Source organism: Tupaia chinensis, unplaced genomic scaffold (assembly GCF_000334495.1).
Source record: "Tupaia chinensis unplaced genomic scaffold, TupChi_1.0 Scaffold000028_1, whole genome shotgun sequence".
Lineage (NCBI taxonomy): Eukaryota > Metazoa > Chordata > Mammalia > Scandentia > Tupaiidae > Tupaia > Tupaia belangeri.
Genome location: NW_006159458.1, coordinates 4,075,639 through 4,089,260, shown reverse-complemented (window position 1 = coordinate 4,089,260; position 13,622 = coordinate 4,075,639). Strand labels below are relative to the sequence as shown.

At 40.0% G+C, this 13,622-nt stretch overlaps 1 protein-coding gene across 7 annotated transcripts in view; it reads right to left on the bottom strand.

Moving 5' to 3' along the window:
- The window catches only part of TM7SF3 (transmembrane 7 superfamily member 3), a 56,906-nt gene that overhangs the window by 7,937 nt on the left and 35,347 nt on the right, over nucleotides 1-13,622 (bottom strand). For 6 of the 7 annotated variants that reach the window (XM_014587221.2, XM_014587224.2, XM_014587229.2 and 3 more), the window contains 4 exons: nucleotides 10,440-10,617; nucleotides 5,517-5,603; nucleotides 3,120-3,200; nucleotides 2,246-2,398 (listed from right to left, as the gene is read on the bottom strand). In XM_014587221.2, the coding sequence (XP_014442707.1) occupies nucleotides 2,246-2,398; nucleotides 3,120-3,200; nucleotides 5,517-5,603; nucleotides 10,440-10,617 (499 nt within the window). Of the gene's footprint in view, nucleotides 1-2,245; nucleotides 2,399-3,119; nucleotides 3,201-3,946; nucleotides 4,028-5,516; nucleotides 5,604-10,439; nucleotides 10,618-13,622 lie in introns of all 7 variants that reach the window. The other variant, XM_014587222.2, reaches the window with a different exon arrangement.

Below are 13,622 nucleotides of genomic sequence, written 5' to 3'. Positions count from 1 at the left end.
ACATGGCTAACTGTGTGGTTCAAATCCCAGACCCAACTGAAAAACCGTACCGGTGAGAGTGTACGCCTGCCCCAAATCCTGGAGGATGGAGAAGTGAAGGAACTGCAGCATGACCACACCCAACTGGGGGTGCTTTCTCCCTCTCCATCTGTCTGTCTCTCTCTGGTGAGAACATACACCCTCTAGCCAAAATACATAGGTAGTTGTACTTACTAGCATTAAGAAGATGCTCTAACTGTCCTGAGGTATAATAAGATAGTTTATGAATAAACATATATAAAGGGTATATGCAAAAATTATTTTTATCAAGAGAAGTAGTTAAAGTTCATCAAAAAGTTGAGAGACAACAACTCTTGACTACTTTTATAAAGATAAAACTAAGAGACCTTTCTCTTTATTTTTATAAAATCCCATAATATAGTTTACAGATGAGGAAACAAAACTTCAGTACCTTATAAGGTAGTGAGGGCACTAGTGACAGAGCCAGAATGCATATAGGATTTTTTGTGAATTTTTAAGCTATGCTCATTCTACTTACCCAAAGTACATTCACTACAAGAAATTCTAACCTATCTCTGTCCTCTAAGCATTAACAAAAAGTGGACAAGTCCACTAAGTAGGATTTGATTTAGCCTATCGAAGAGAGGGTCTCCAACCTGTATTTTAAACCACCACCCCACCTTGATCTGAATCTATCATTTAGCAAAATCTAAAGGACACTATTTTCCAACAGGCTATCTAGATAAAGTCCCCCTATTGGGAGCGAGTAGCAATACACTTAGCTACAGGCTTGCTAAAGTCAGAACATGGGGCCTGGGATAGTCAGTACATATGCAGGCTGTCAGTTATTTTTGGTCTCAAAGAAAACGTTAGAGAGCCAAGAGACACATGGATGGCATTCTCTGACTCCTTCATTCTCCAGAGTTGACAGCCTCCTGAGATAGTAGTTTTCTTTTTAATTTGCTAGAGGGCAAGTGTGCTCCCCCAGGAGAAAGAGAACAAAGGTGAGTAAAACAACCCCAGTTGGGGAACGGTCATGTCATCTCCTCCATTTTTCCTTGCAGGATTTTGGGCACGCATGTACACGTGCCTGGTGTGGGTTTTTTTTTTTTTTTCCCCAAGCCACCAAGTCTCAAACCCTGCAGCTGGCCATGTGGGATCCAGCATCCTTAACCAGCCTGGCTACCATCTGGCCAACAGCTGTTCTTACATCTAACATTTCCATTCATTTTAATCCAATATACTAATAACTAAACATTATCAGAGAAAGGAAGTAGCCTAATAGATTGGAATATGTGTGTGTGTGTGTGTGTGTGTGTGTGTGTGTATGTGTGATTTGGACAACAATCAGGAATTTTAAGTTGCTATACAACTGCAAAGAAAGTTAACTACAAACTGAACCAGATTTTTCACTCTGAAAGAAACTGAATTACTGGGGGGGGGGGGGGGGGGGATAAAAAAACTCACACGCACACACACAAAAACTTCACAACCATTCCTGTGCTGCTCCCTAGGGTGATCACAAAAGGTGGGAAGGTTTGGCTTTGGCAAAGGGTGGGCACAGGGGTTGAGAGGGCACAAGGGCATGAGAGAAGACCGGACAAGGCTGGTCAGGACTCAGCTGCCCTCACAGCAGCATCAGATTTACCTGTGAGATATGCGGGGCTTCTGCCTAAGATTCATTTTAAGGGGCCAGCAAGTGGCGTGGTGTTTGAGGTGCTGCACTCCCACATGGCCGACCATGGTTTAATTCCTCGGCCTGAGGCTTGCTTCTCATCTTCCCCCTCTCTGTCTCTCTTTGGTCAAATTAAAAAATGACAGTGATAAATAGTAAAATAAAATAAAATAATAAAATGCTTTAAAAAAAAAAGATTCATTTTAAGAAAGGGTTCCAAGATTTTATACAAAGTACCCACTGCTCTTCCGTATGCTGAGTCCCCTGTATTTCCATTAATCCTAGGAGATACCTATTCCCTTTTTATCATTACAAATAGACACGAAGCCACTTTATAACTCATCTAGCACAGCATACCGTAAAGGAAGGAGAAATCATTTGTATTGGCCAACTCTAAAAGTGCCTCATAATCAGTGCAGACTACCTGAACTCTACAGAAGACAGTGACAAGCGTCACCACTGCAGGGTCTAAATCCCTGACAAGGCAGTATGTGACTCCAGAGAACCCAAATCATGTCTCTCAAACAATGAATCAAACAGAAAAAATACCAGTCTGTACACGCCTCTTACCTAGTGGAGTGAAGAAAGCCACCGAAGAGATGAGGAAGCCCAGCACTAGTCCAACACACAGCATGCAGAGGAAGAGGGTTCCAAATCGCCACCAGGTAGCCACCAAGACAATTCCACCAGCGCTTCCAGCTACTGCAGTCAGAATCAGACGAACTGCACAAAAGGAGATGAACTATTGGGTCACTAGCAGCACTTCCGACCGTGTGCTTGAGATGCACAAAGTAATGACCAGAGCCAGCCTGAGCCCTCCTGCTGGTCAGGCACTGAGAGCTCTTCAGTGGTGCCTTGAGTGGCCCTCTTGAGGGTCTTGGTCTGAAACATGGAAACCACCAGGGGTTAAACCTCACAGGATTGTGACAGGCTTGACTGGTCAATAAATTGGAACTGAGGACAAAAATGTGATAAACCATTCTATTGGGAGTGTGTGTGTTTGGTGTTTGTTATGGTAAAGTCTTAACATTTGGATTGTTGTATATTTCCTATCTTCAGTATCTCACATAACTATATTGCAAGTTTATAATCGGCATAGCCTTTCACTAATTAATCACCATACAGATTAAAAACTCAACAGAGAAGGTCTGGATGAGTAGTTTAAAAAAAGATGTCTAGATGGGGCCAGCAGGTGGCATGGTGGTTATGCTGCTGGACTCCCACATGGTCAACTGGGGTTCAAGTCTTGGACCTGGTGGCTTGCTTTCCCCCTTTCTGTCTCTCTTTGGTCAAATTAACCAAATTAGAGCACAAGTGTCTATAATTTTACACACATAATAAGATATCACATACAATATAGATAGTACGATAGAATGAATGGTAGAATGTAAACAAAGCTCCTTCCATTTTCAATACCTTATATAATTACATAATTTTCACTTACCATCATACTTAATAGGTGTCAGTCTTGTAATCAGTATATAAAAGAAGAATCCCATGAAGATAAAGCCTATGAAGAATAATTCTAGTAGCAAACCACCAGGAAAGGGAAAAAATTAAAACAAAACTATGTTAGGTACTCTTTCTACAATGCAATTTAAATATCTGACCTACACATACATGGTTAAACTCCTAGAATTTATATATTATAGCATTTAGAAAGAAAAAAATTATCTAAAAAGCAGGAGAAATTAGTCATTGGGTATAATTATTATTATTAAATAAATATAATATTAAATTATTAACCATAGTACACACTTTCTTGTATAGAAGAAAATTTCAGTTATTAAATTACTGCTTGTAAATTTCATAGCTCATTTGAATACATTTATATTTTCTACTTAAAGCAAGAATGGTGCTGTTGTCACTCATGTCTGATCTGAAATTGCACATTAAATTTGAACAGTTACATAAGCAAAAACTTTTTAAAACACTATTCCAAAGCAAAATGTGACTTTCATATCTGCCTTAATTCATCCTTTCCTGTTTAGAACAAATAATCATTATCTTCCTCTTTTAAAATACCTGGTAATATGCTGCTGGACTCCCACATGGTCAACTGGGGTTCAAGTCTTGGACCTGGTGGCTTGCTTTCCCCCTTTCTGTCTCTCTTTGGTCAAATTAACCAAATTAGAGCACAAGTGTCTATAATTTTACACACATAATAAGATATCACATACAATATAGATAGTACGATAGAATGAATGGTAGAATGTAAACAAAGCTCCTTCCATTTTCAATACCTTATATAATTACATAATTTTCACTTACCATCATACTTAATAGGTGTCAGTCTTGTAATCAGTATATAAAAGAAGAATCCCATGAAGATAAAGCCTATGAAGAATAATGGTAGTAGCAAACCACCAGGAAAGGGAAAAAATTAAAACAAAACTATGTTAGGTACTCTTTCTACAATGCAATTTAAATATCTGACCTACACATACATGGTTAAACTCCTAGAATTTAGATATTATAGCATTTAGAAAGAAAAAAATTATCTAAAAAGCAGGAGAAATTTGTCATTGGGTATAATTATTATTATTAAATAAATATAATATTAAATTATTAACCATAGTTCACACTTTCTTGTATAGAAGAAAATTTCAGTTATTAAATTACTGCTTGTAAATTTCATAGCTCATTTGAATACATTTATATTTTCTACTTAAAGCAAGAATGGTGCTGTTGTCACTCATGTCTGATCTGAAATTGCACATTAAATTTGAACAGTTACATAAGCAAAAACTTTTTAAAACACTATTCCAAAGCAAAATGTGACTTTCATATCTGCCTTAATTCATCCTTTCCTGTTTAGAACAAATAATCATTATCTTCCTCTTTTAAAATACCTGGTAACACAGATAACTTTGTTCCCCACTATTAAGCCTAATCCTGATTATGTAAAATAGACCTCTACCTATTTTTTCAAATTTTCTTACTTGTTATTGGTAATGTCTGTACTGTATGTAACTCAATCTCAACAGATATATAAAATGATAGATATCAACATATACAAACAAAAACCTGGCAATATCTTTGGAACCTTGCTCACTGCTTAACAAGAATTTAATTGCTACATGACAGAATTATATTATACTTTGAGAGATTAAATATTCTTCCCAAGGCTTTCTGCCCAATTAATCAAGAAAAAATACCATAATGAAGGAGAAAAGAGTTTCTATTTAGAACACTTTATTAAGACACATTTAAAGAGCCTTTTTATAATAGATGAGGATTATGTTCACTATATCCTTGATACTCAATCAAAACCCCAGCTGACGAAATGAGCTGGTTTTGTTTTGTTTTGTTTTTTAGTAACTGAAAACATCAGTTACATAAAAGGCAGCCCAAAGAATTCAAATCGATCCAGTGAACACACTTCATACTCCACTCTCTAATCATGTATCACTGTGTGGATTCCAGAGCTCCGGTCAGAGTCTGAACCTCTCAGGACAGAGGAGACATTACAGTTTCTCTGCACATTACAGCCCCACGACCCAATTCAGACAAAATCAAGGCAACCACACATATTTTTAAAAGACATTCTGAATTCCAATTTCAGTTTATCTTTAGTCAACTAGGAGATCTAGTCATTTAAACATTTGCTGCACCAACTGAATTTTATTCCTCTCTTCTTAAGAGGTTGCATTCCACCACTGAGAAGAGGCACGAATAAAAATACAGAGCACACCAGTAAAATCATTACTATGAGAAGCCAGTCCTGGACCTACGCAGAGAGTGGGGAAAGAGCTTACTCTCCTCACAGGTCATCGGTTCTCTAGCAGCATTAAGAGGAGACCACAGGATATGTAAATAGCAGCCACATAGGACGTAATACCTGTTTTCCAGAATCTGTGTCCAAAAAAACAAATGAAGAGGCCAAGCAGGGCAAACAAAGTGAAGAATACTTTGGTAGATACTTTTCCTAAAACATAATGAAAATTAGTGAATAGTACATCCAATTTGATACTGTGTAATTAATTAAAAGAACAAAATCTCCTGAAAAACTCAAGTAAACTGGCAATGATTGTATTCCATAAGTGTATGCTACATCTTTTTGCTATTGTTGTTTTGTTTTTTGTTTTTGTTGTTTTTTGCTATAGGGTGCATGTGCTTGCTTGAAAGAGAACGAGAAATCACCTCCCTAGGGGGGATGGCCACATACTAATCCCTTCTCCTCCACCTCCTCTCAGGGTTTGGGCACAAATGCACACAGCCAACATATTTTCCTCGTTGCTGGTCTAGGACTTGAACCACACAAACATGTGGGATCCAGCCACCTTAACCAGCATGCCACCTATCCAGCCCAGGGTCTGGTACACATTTATCTTAAAAATACCCTTCTTAGGGCTGACAAGTGGCGTGGTGACTCAGGTGCTCAACTCCAACACAGCCAACTGTGGTTCAAGTTCCACAGTTGAACCGGTGGCTTGCTTTCTCACTTTCTTTCTCTGGTGAGCTCGCATGCCCTGTAGCAAATTTAAAAATAATAATAAAGATAAACAACAACAACAAAACAACCTTCTCACACCTAATGAATTCAGCTGTGTAGGCAATGAACAATAATGGCTGCTGCTCTAACAAAAAGAACACCAGACAATTTATCCTTGTTGACTGAGGTATATGAGGGGACTTCAAAGTTTGTGCAATTAGGGGCCAGACGGTGTTCACGATCTGGGGTTGGCTGAGGCTGTGGATGGATTGAGGCATAAAGACCTGGTTAGGGGTGCCTTGTCTCTTCTCTCTCTCCACACTCCCTCTCTCTTATGAATAAGAAAAAGAAATAAAATTTTTAAAAGATCAATAAAAATTAAAAAACAGAATTAAGTCTGAGTTTATTTTGGTGTAAAAATATTTTGAAGTTCATGTAGTTCTTTCACAATACGCATTTTCCAAGAACTTTTGGAAGAGCCCTCAAACCATACTGCCTATGACATATTCTTAGGGGACAGGATGGAACAGTAAAGAGAACCAGAAAGCGTGCCAAAAACAGAATTCTGTTTCTTCAAAAAATAAATTGAGGGATCAGCAGATGGCATAGCGGTTATGTCACTGGACTCCCACACAGCTGACCATGGTTCAAGTCCCAGACCTGGTGGCTTGACAATCATGCCAGGCTCATGTGTATGCATGCCCAAGATCCCAGGAAGAGAACAGAGAAGAAGGGATTACAGCATGGCCATTCCCCCAGGCAGTGATTTCTCACTTTCCCTCTCACTGTCTCTGTCTCTCTCTCTCTCTCTCTCTGGCAAGCACACATGCTTGTGGCAAAAACCTCTAAAAATAATAATAATAATTTGAAAGGAAGAAGGGGCTGAAACTATGGATTAAGAGATTTAAGAGACATATCAAGTAAAAACAACATATAGACTTCATCTGAAACTTGATCCAACAAACTCGAAAACAACTGAGATGACTGGGAAAATATAAATTCTGGATGCTAATCTGATGCTATTAAGAAATTATTTTATACATACACAAACACGTACAGAGATATTTTTGTATGATAAAGTGCATGTATGCACACAAGTGTGTGTGCGCACACAAAAAGAGAAAGTCAACTGGGCCCCATCATGCAGGCACCTGGCATATTTTCAAACCAACTCCAGGATCTGAACCTGTGGTCAACCATGTGGCTTCCAGCACTGCAGTAGTACACTATGGACTATGCCCCCAGACGGGCCTATTTTCACTAATTTTTATTGAAAAGTGTGTTAATGATACTGCGATTTTATTTTTAGAAACAGAGCTTATCTTTAAGATAAACATACTGAAACATCTGTGAGTAAAATGACGATCAGGGATTGACTTCAAAATCACCCAGTGATGGGGTGGGTGAACATGTGCCATGATGTTTAAGGCGACAGACTCCCTCCCACATGACTGACCACACTTCAAGTCCCAGATCTGGTGGCTTACTTTAGCACTTTCCTTCTCTCTCCCCCTCTGGTCAAATTTTAATTAATTAAATAATTGAAAATTCTTTTTAAAAAATTATCTAGTGGTAAAAGACAGTGGAAAGATAGAGAAGTAGGCATGTTCACAACTGAAACAAGATAATAGCCATGAAAAGTGAGAAATCCCTTCTCCTTAACAATCAAAATTGTTAAGGCTAGATGACCGATACATAGGCTCATGCAAGTTTTCCACAACACAAAATTTAAACCAATTAAATATAAATACTTACTGAAGAGAAAAACATGCTCACTAAGATACAGCTTACTAAAGAAAAAAACATAAATTCACCAGTATCATGACTCCTTTGAAATAAACACAAGAAAATAACTAAAAACGAGAACAAAACACCTACATGATATGGTGTGAAAAATGTCACAAATCAAGATACATCAAAATGCTTAAGTGGGTCAGTCCAACAGGGCACTGGTTAAAGGCTATGTAGACGAGACCAGATCCCACATGGTTGACCAGAGTTCTAATGGCAGCTCTGCAGCTTATACACTGGGTATGCACGTGCCTAGCATCCTGATGAGACAAAGAACCAGGAAGAGGGAGGATTGCAGCATGACCATACCCTATTGAGGGGTTCTTTCTTTCTTTCTTACTGTATTTCTCAAGGATCTTGAGTGTGGAGGCAGTGGACGACTGGATGGTGACAGTCTTTGTTTAACCAGCCTTCAGTTAGGCTTCCAGACCTTCTCCTAGGCCCATTTATACACATTCTTGCAAAATACAGCTTCAGCAAGAACCATACATCCTTGTAAAACTCAGTTTCAGCAAGAACCCTTCCACCTGCAGTATCTGACCACCCTCCATATCTGCTTGGGCTTCTCATGCTGCATACCCATTGCCCAGGAGATGTCTGGGCACCCTGGCCTATCTTCAGCAAGAATCCTATTAGGTCGGGTTAGCCAGAACCTCCCCTACCCCTGATGTTTTCTCATAGGAATTTTCCATCCACTGAACCTCAATACTACTCCTTTGGTTTTAAAATTTCCTCTCAATCATACTGTATTCAGAGTTAGCCCAATCTCTTTCCCCTCCTGCAAAATCTCATCACAGTGGTCCACACGCCTATTGCAAGAATATTAAACAGCTAGTGAATCTGGATAATGCCTATCTGATTAGATAACAGTATCATATCGATGCTAATTTTGTGTGTGATTTTGATCATTTTATAACGGTTACATAAGGAAATAAATAGAAGTATTTATGGGCAAAAGGTCTTTGGGACTTTACTCTCAAATGATTTGAGAAGACAAAGGGTGATCTGTGTATATGTACACATCTATAAGTACACACAGAGAAAAGAAGAGAGAACGAAAAGCTAAGGGCACAACGTGTTCTGGGTAAAGATTATAAAGACAATTTTTGTTTTGTTCATTTTTGCTTTTGCTGTAGAGAGACAGAGAGAGGAAACATGAGAAATCACCCCTCAGGAGGAATGGCCATACTCCAATCCCTTTTCCTCCATTATCCTCTCAGAGTTTTGGACACACACATACACACACATACACATACACACACACACACACACACACACACACACAGCGTGATTTTCAAGCCACCAGGTCCGGGACTCAAACTGCAATCAGTCATGTAGCAGTCTAGTACTTTAACTATCATGCCACATGCTGGCCCCTATGAAAAAAAAAAATTGGTACTTTTTTTGGCATTCTATGAACCTATTTCTTAATAAAATGTTAAATAAACACACACACATTTCACAACACCTTCACTGCCATCATTCTATCTCAACCACTGTCATCTCACATGGGTTACTTCAATGGCTTTCTAACCAACTGTCCTTTTTCTGCTCTAGTTCCCCTACCTCTTTTCTCAAAAAGCAACCAGTGGTCTCAGTAAAATTCATGTCAGATTATGCCACTGACCTTCCCAGGCCTTTCTGTGCCATTCAGACTCAGAATGAGTAAGCTAAGGCCCACACTATGGGCCACAAGGCAGCAGCAAACTGCCGGCCCAGGCCCTTCTCACTGTGCCCCACTCCTCTCGTCCTCCCCACCCTTCGCCAGCCACTGTCCTCACTGCTCCCAGCTGCAGGCCTTGGCCTGGCCATTCCCTCTGCCTGGCATGCACTTTCTCAGATAAGTGCACACTCCCTCCCTCACCTCAGCTCTTCCTTCTCAGCAAAGCCTCCCCTTGCCATGCAAGCTCAAGGTTTTCTCTCACCATCTTGCATCATCTCCCTTTCCAATTTCACTTTTCTTCTTAGCACTTTATACCATCCTCTATATTATGTATTTTACAAATCCACCTTGTCTGTCCCTTCTTCACTACTCAAATAGAAGTTCCAAAAGGGCAAGTATGGCAGCGGTTTTGTTCACTGCTATATCATAGGGCCTAGACTAGAGGGTGGAATTAGGTAAGGACTCAAAAACTTCAAGGGCCAGCCCCATAGCCTTATGGTTAAGGGAGCCTGGACCCCTCATGGCCAACTGTGGTTCAAATCCTGACCCTGAGTAGCTTGAAAAACACACTAGGCTCATATATACATGCATACCTCAAATCCCAACAGGATGGAGAAAAGGGATTGAGGCATGATCAGACCCCATTAGGGGGTGCTTTCTCACTCTCACTCTCCTTGTCTCTGTTTCTGATGAGTGCATGCACCCTCTGACAGTATTTCAAAATAAAGGCATTTGTTGATTAAATAAATGAAAACTAGACAAAAAGCATTTTTGAATATTTATAAGTTCTATATTAGTGGACATAGATCTGCAAAGTCAAAGAAAATTTTAAATCAAATTTTAAAGTCAAAATTTAAATCTAGAAACATACTCACCAAGGGAGGCACAATTGCCCTCCTTGGCCTCAAAGTTGCAGGCATATGTGTGAGCTGGAACATAAGCAGCAGATGTGTTTAGAAACGGGTCCCAAACGATGACATTATAAATGACACCTTGTCCTCCCAGGGAGGAGAAAGAAACACTTGTCTTATCATCAGCAGTTAGGGTGACCACCTAAATCCAAAAGCAAGCCAAGGTTAGCGTTTAGATTTTTTAAAAAGTTATTCTCTTATAATCCCAACCATTATAATATTATAAATTATAATATTATAGTTCTTATTTAAAATATATACCAATCCATTTAGCTTTGTCAAAAGACCATCCTACAGTTTGCATATGCTAATATAAACAAATTATTATACAAAATGTTTCTGAAGTTTTCACATTGTGTTTAACAGTAATAGTTTAAGTAAAATATGATATAAGTAATGTGTAAATGAGACCATCAGGCTGTGGGTGATAAAGCATTAGAGTCCCACATGGCTGACGGACCACCAGTTCAAGTCCCAGACCCGGTGGCTTGAAAATCATGGTCGGTGCATGTGCACGTATGCCCAAAAACCTGAGAGAGGAATGAAGAGGGGACTGCAGTGTGGCCATCCTCTCTGGGGAGTGATTTCTCACTTTCCCTCTCTCTCTCTCTGGTGAGTACACATGCTCTCTATAGCAAAAACTGGGAGGGAAAATGTGTAAATAATAGGAAAAAGTAAAAGTAATTTTTCTCATCCACATAAGGGCAGGCATTTTTATACTGCCCATTCTTTCCTCACACTTAGCACAATGCCTGGCACAGAGTAAGTGTTCCGCAAAGGTAAGCTCTTACTCCTTGCTAGAGAGCTAGTGTAGACAGTCCATTAACATCTCAGAGAGTTCCCATCTGTTTTTGTCCAACAGGCTCGGAGATAAGAAACGACATGGTTTTGTTATCCAGGAGGTTTAACATTTCCTTCCTGAACTTTTTTTTTTTTTTGAGTTTTTTTTTCTATAGGGCATGTGCACTCACCAGAAAGACAGAGAGTGACAGAGAGGAAAAGCGAGAAATCACCCCCTCAGGGGGGATGGCCACACCACAATCCCTTCTCTTCCATTCTCCTCTCAGGATCTTGGGCACACACATGCAACTGGCGTGAGTTTAAGCCACCGGGCCCAAGACTTGAACCATGGTCGACTACATGGGAGTTCAGCAACATAGCCATTACGCTAACTGCTGGTCCCCCTCCTAAACTATTAACACATACATTAAAGAAGAAACAAAAGTCCTATACAACCACAATACAAGTATGTTCCTACTACTGTAAGTGAGAAAATTAAATATTAAAATTTCAGGGCCAACAGGTGACCACGGTTACGGTGCTAGACTCACGTGGCTGACCGCAGTTCGAGTACCTGGCAGCTTAAAAATCATGTTAGGTACGTGTACAGGCATGCCCAAAGTCCCAGGAATAGAATGAAGGAGAAGGGATTAATCACCCAAGGAAGTGATTTCTCATTTTTTTTCTCTCATTGTCTATTTCTCTCTGGCAAGTGTATGCACTCTATGGCAAAAACCTAAAATTAAAAATAATAATATTAGAGTTTCAGAAATAAAAAATTCTGATTATTTAATTCTGTTGATTTTTATTTTTCAATACTGACTACCATGGTTTAAAAATAATGTTAAAGGGGCTGGCAGGTGGCATGGTGGTTAAGGGCACTGGACACCCACAGAGCCGACGGTGGTTCAAGCTCGCACCTGGTAGCCTGTCTTCTCACTTTCTCTCTCTCTCTCGCTCTGTCTCTCTCTGGTCAAATTAAAATAAATAAATGAATATAGTTAAATTAAATAATTCTTTTTTAAAAATGCTTAAAGCAGGTGGCCTCCTGGTTAAGACAGCTGGATCCCACATGGCTGAACACGTGGTTTGAGTGCTGGACCCAGTAGCATGAAAAAGCTACCAGGCACATGTGTGCACATGCCCAGAATCTTAAAAAGGGGGGAGAGATGGAGGAGAAAGGATTGCAGCCTAACTATTCCTCATGGGGGGATGCTTTCTCACATTCCTTCTCTCTGTGTCTCTGTCTCTCTGGTAAAGCACACATACTGTCTGACAAACTATAAAAACAAAAATGTTTATGGGGCCAGCTGCTGCCACAGTGACTAAAGGCGCTGGATTCCCACAGGTATGTCTGACCGCGGTTCAAGTATCAGACCTGGCAGCTTGCTTTCTCCCTTCCTCTCTCTCTCTCTGGTCAAAGTAAATAATAATAATAATAATAACAACAACAACAATAAATGAAATTAAATAAATTCTTTTTTAAAAATATGTTTAGTTAGCAGTTGGTGTAACAGCTATGTCACTGGACTTCCATGTAGTTGACTGCAGTTGGAGTCCTGGACCCGGTGGCTTAAACTCACGCCGGGTGCGTGTGTGTGCGTGCCCAAGATTCCAAGAGGATAATGGAGAAGGGATTGCGGCATGGCCATCCCCCCTGGGGAGTGATTTCTCGCTTTCTGTCTCTCTGTCTCTGTCTTTCTGGCAAGCACACGTGTCCTATAGCAAAAATCTCTCAAAAAAAAAAAGTTTAGTTTTCAAAAACATGTTTTATCCACAAATGACTGGTCACACTTAACAAAATGCTGATGTTAGGCCGGAGTCTTGGGCAGCTTGAATGTGGGGGGTGGACGCCACACCACGGTTAGCTAATGCAACCCAGATCTAGTCCGTTATCAGAAGTGCACTGCACTCAGATCTAACCCGGACGTAGCACATGCGCTCAGAGGTGTTCTACTCTGCACACGTCACCAAACCTATGTGGCACAGTAGTTTGCTCTCCCCCTAAACCTTTAACATACATGGACTGTTTCTACCTCTAAGACACTCCCCCTCCCCTTACCCTAATAAAAATCGCTAAACCCCACCTAGCGCATGACTTCTGTGGCCCGTCTCCCTCTCTCTCCCTTTCTGTTGGACCAGCTAACCAGACTGGGAGCGCTCCCAATAAAGGCTGGCCATTTCTATTTTCTAGTGTGGTGGGCCCATTCTTTACAGCTAATATTACCAGCTACTCCCTTGTTTTTATCAGGGAAAGTTTACTACAAAGTTACAAGAAAAAAATAAACTGTGTATCACATTTAGACTCATGTTAAAATTTTGCCAGATTTGTTTCTCTATACCTCCTCCTCTTCCTATTTTTTCCTG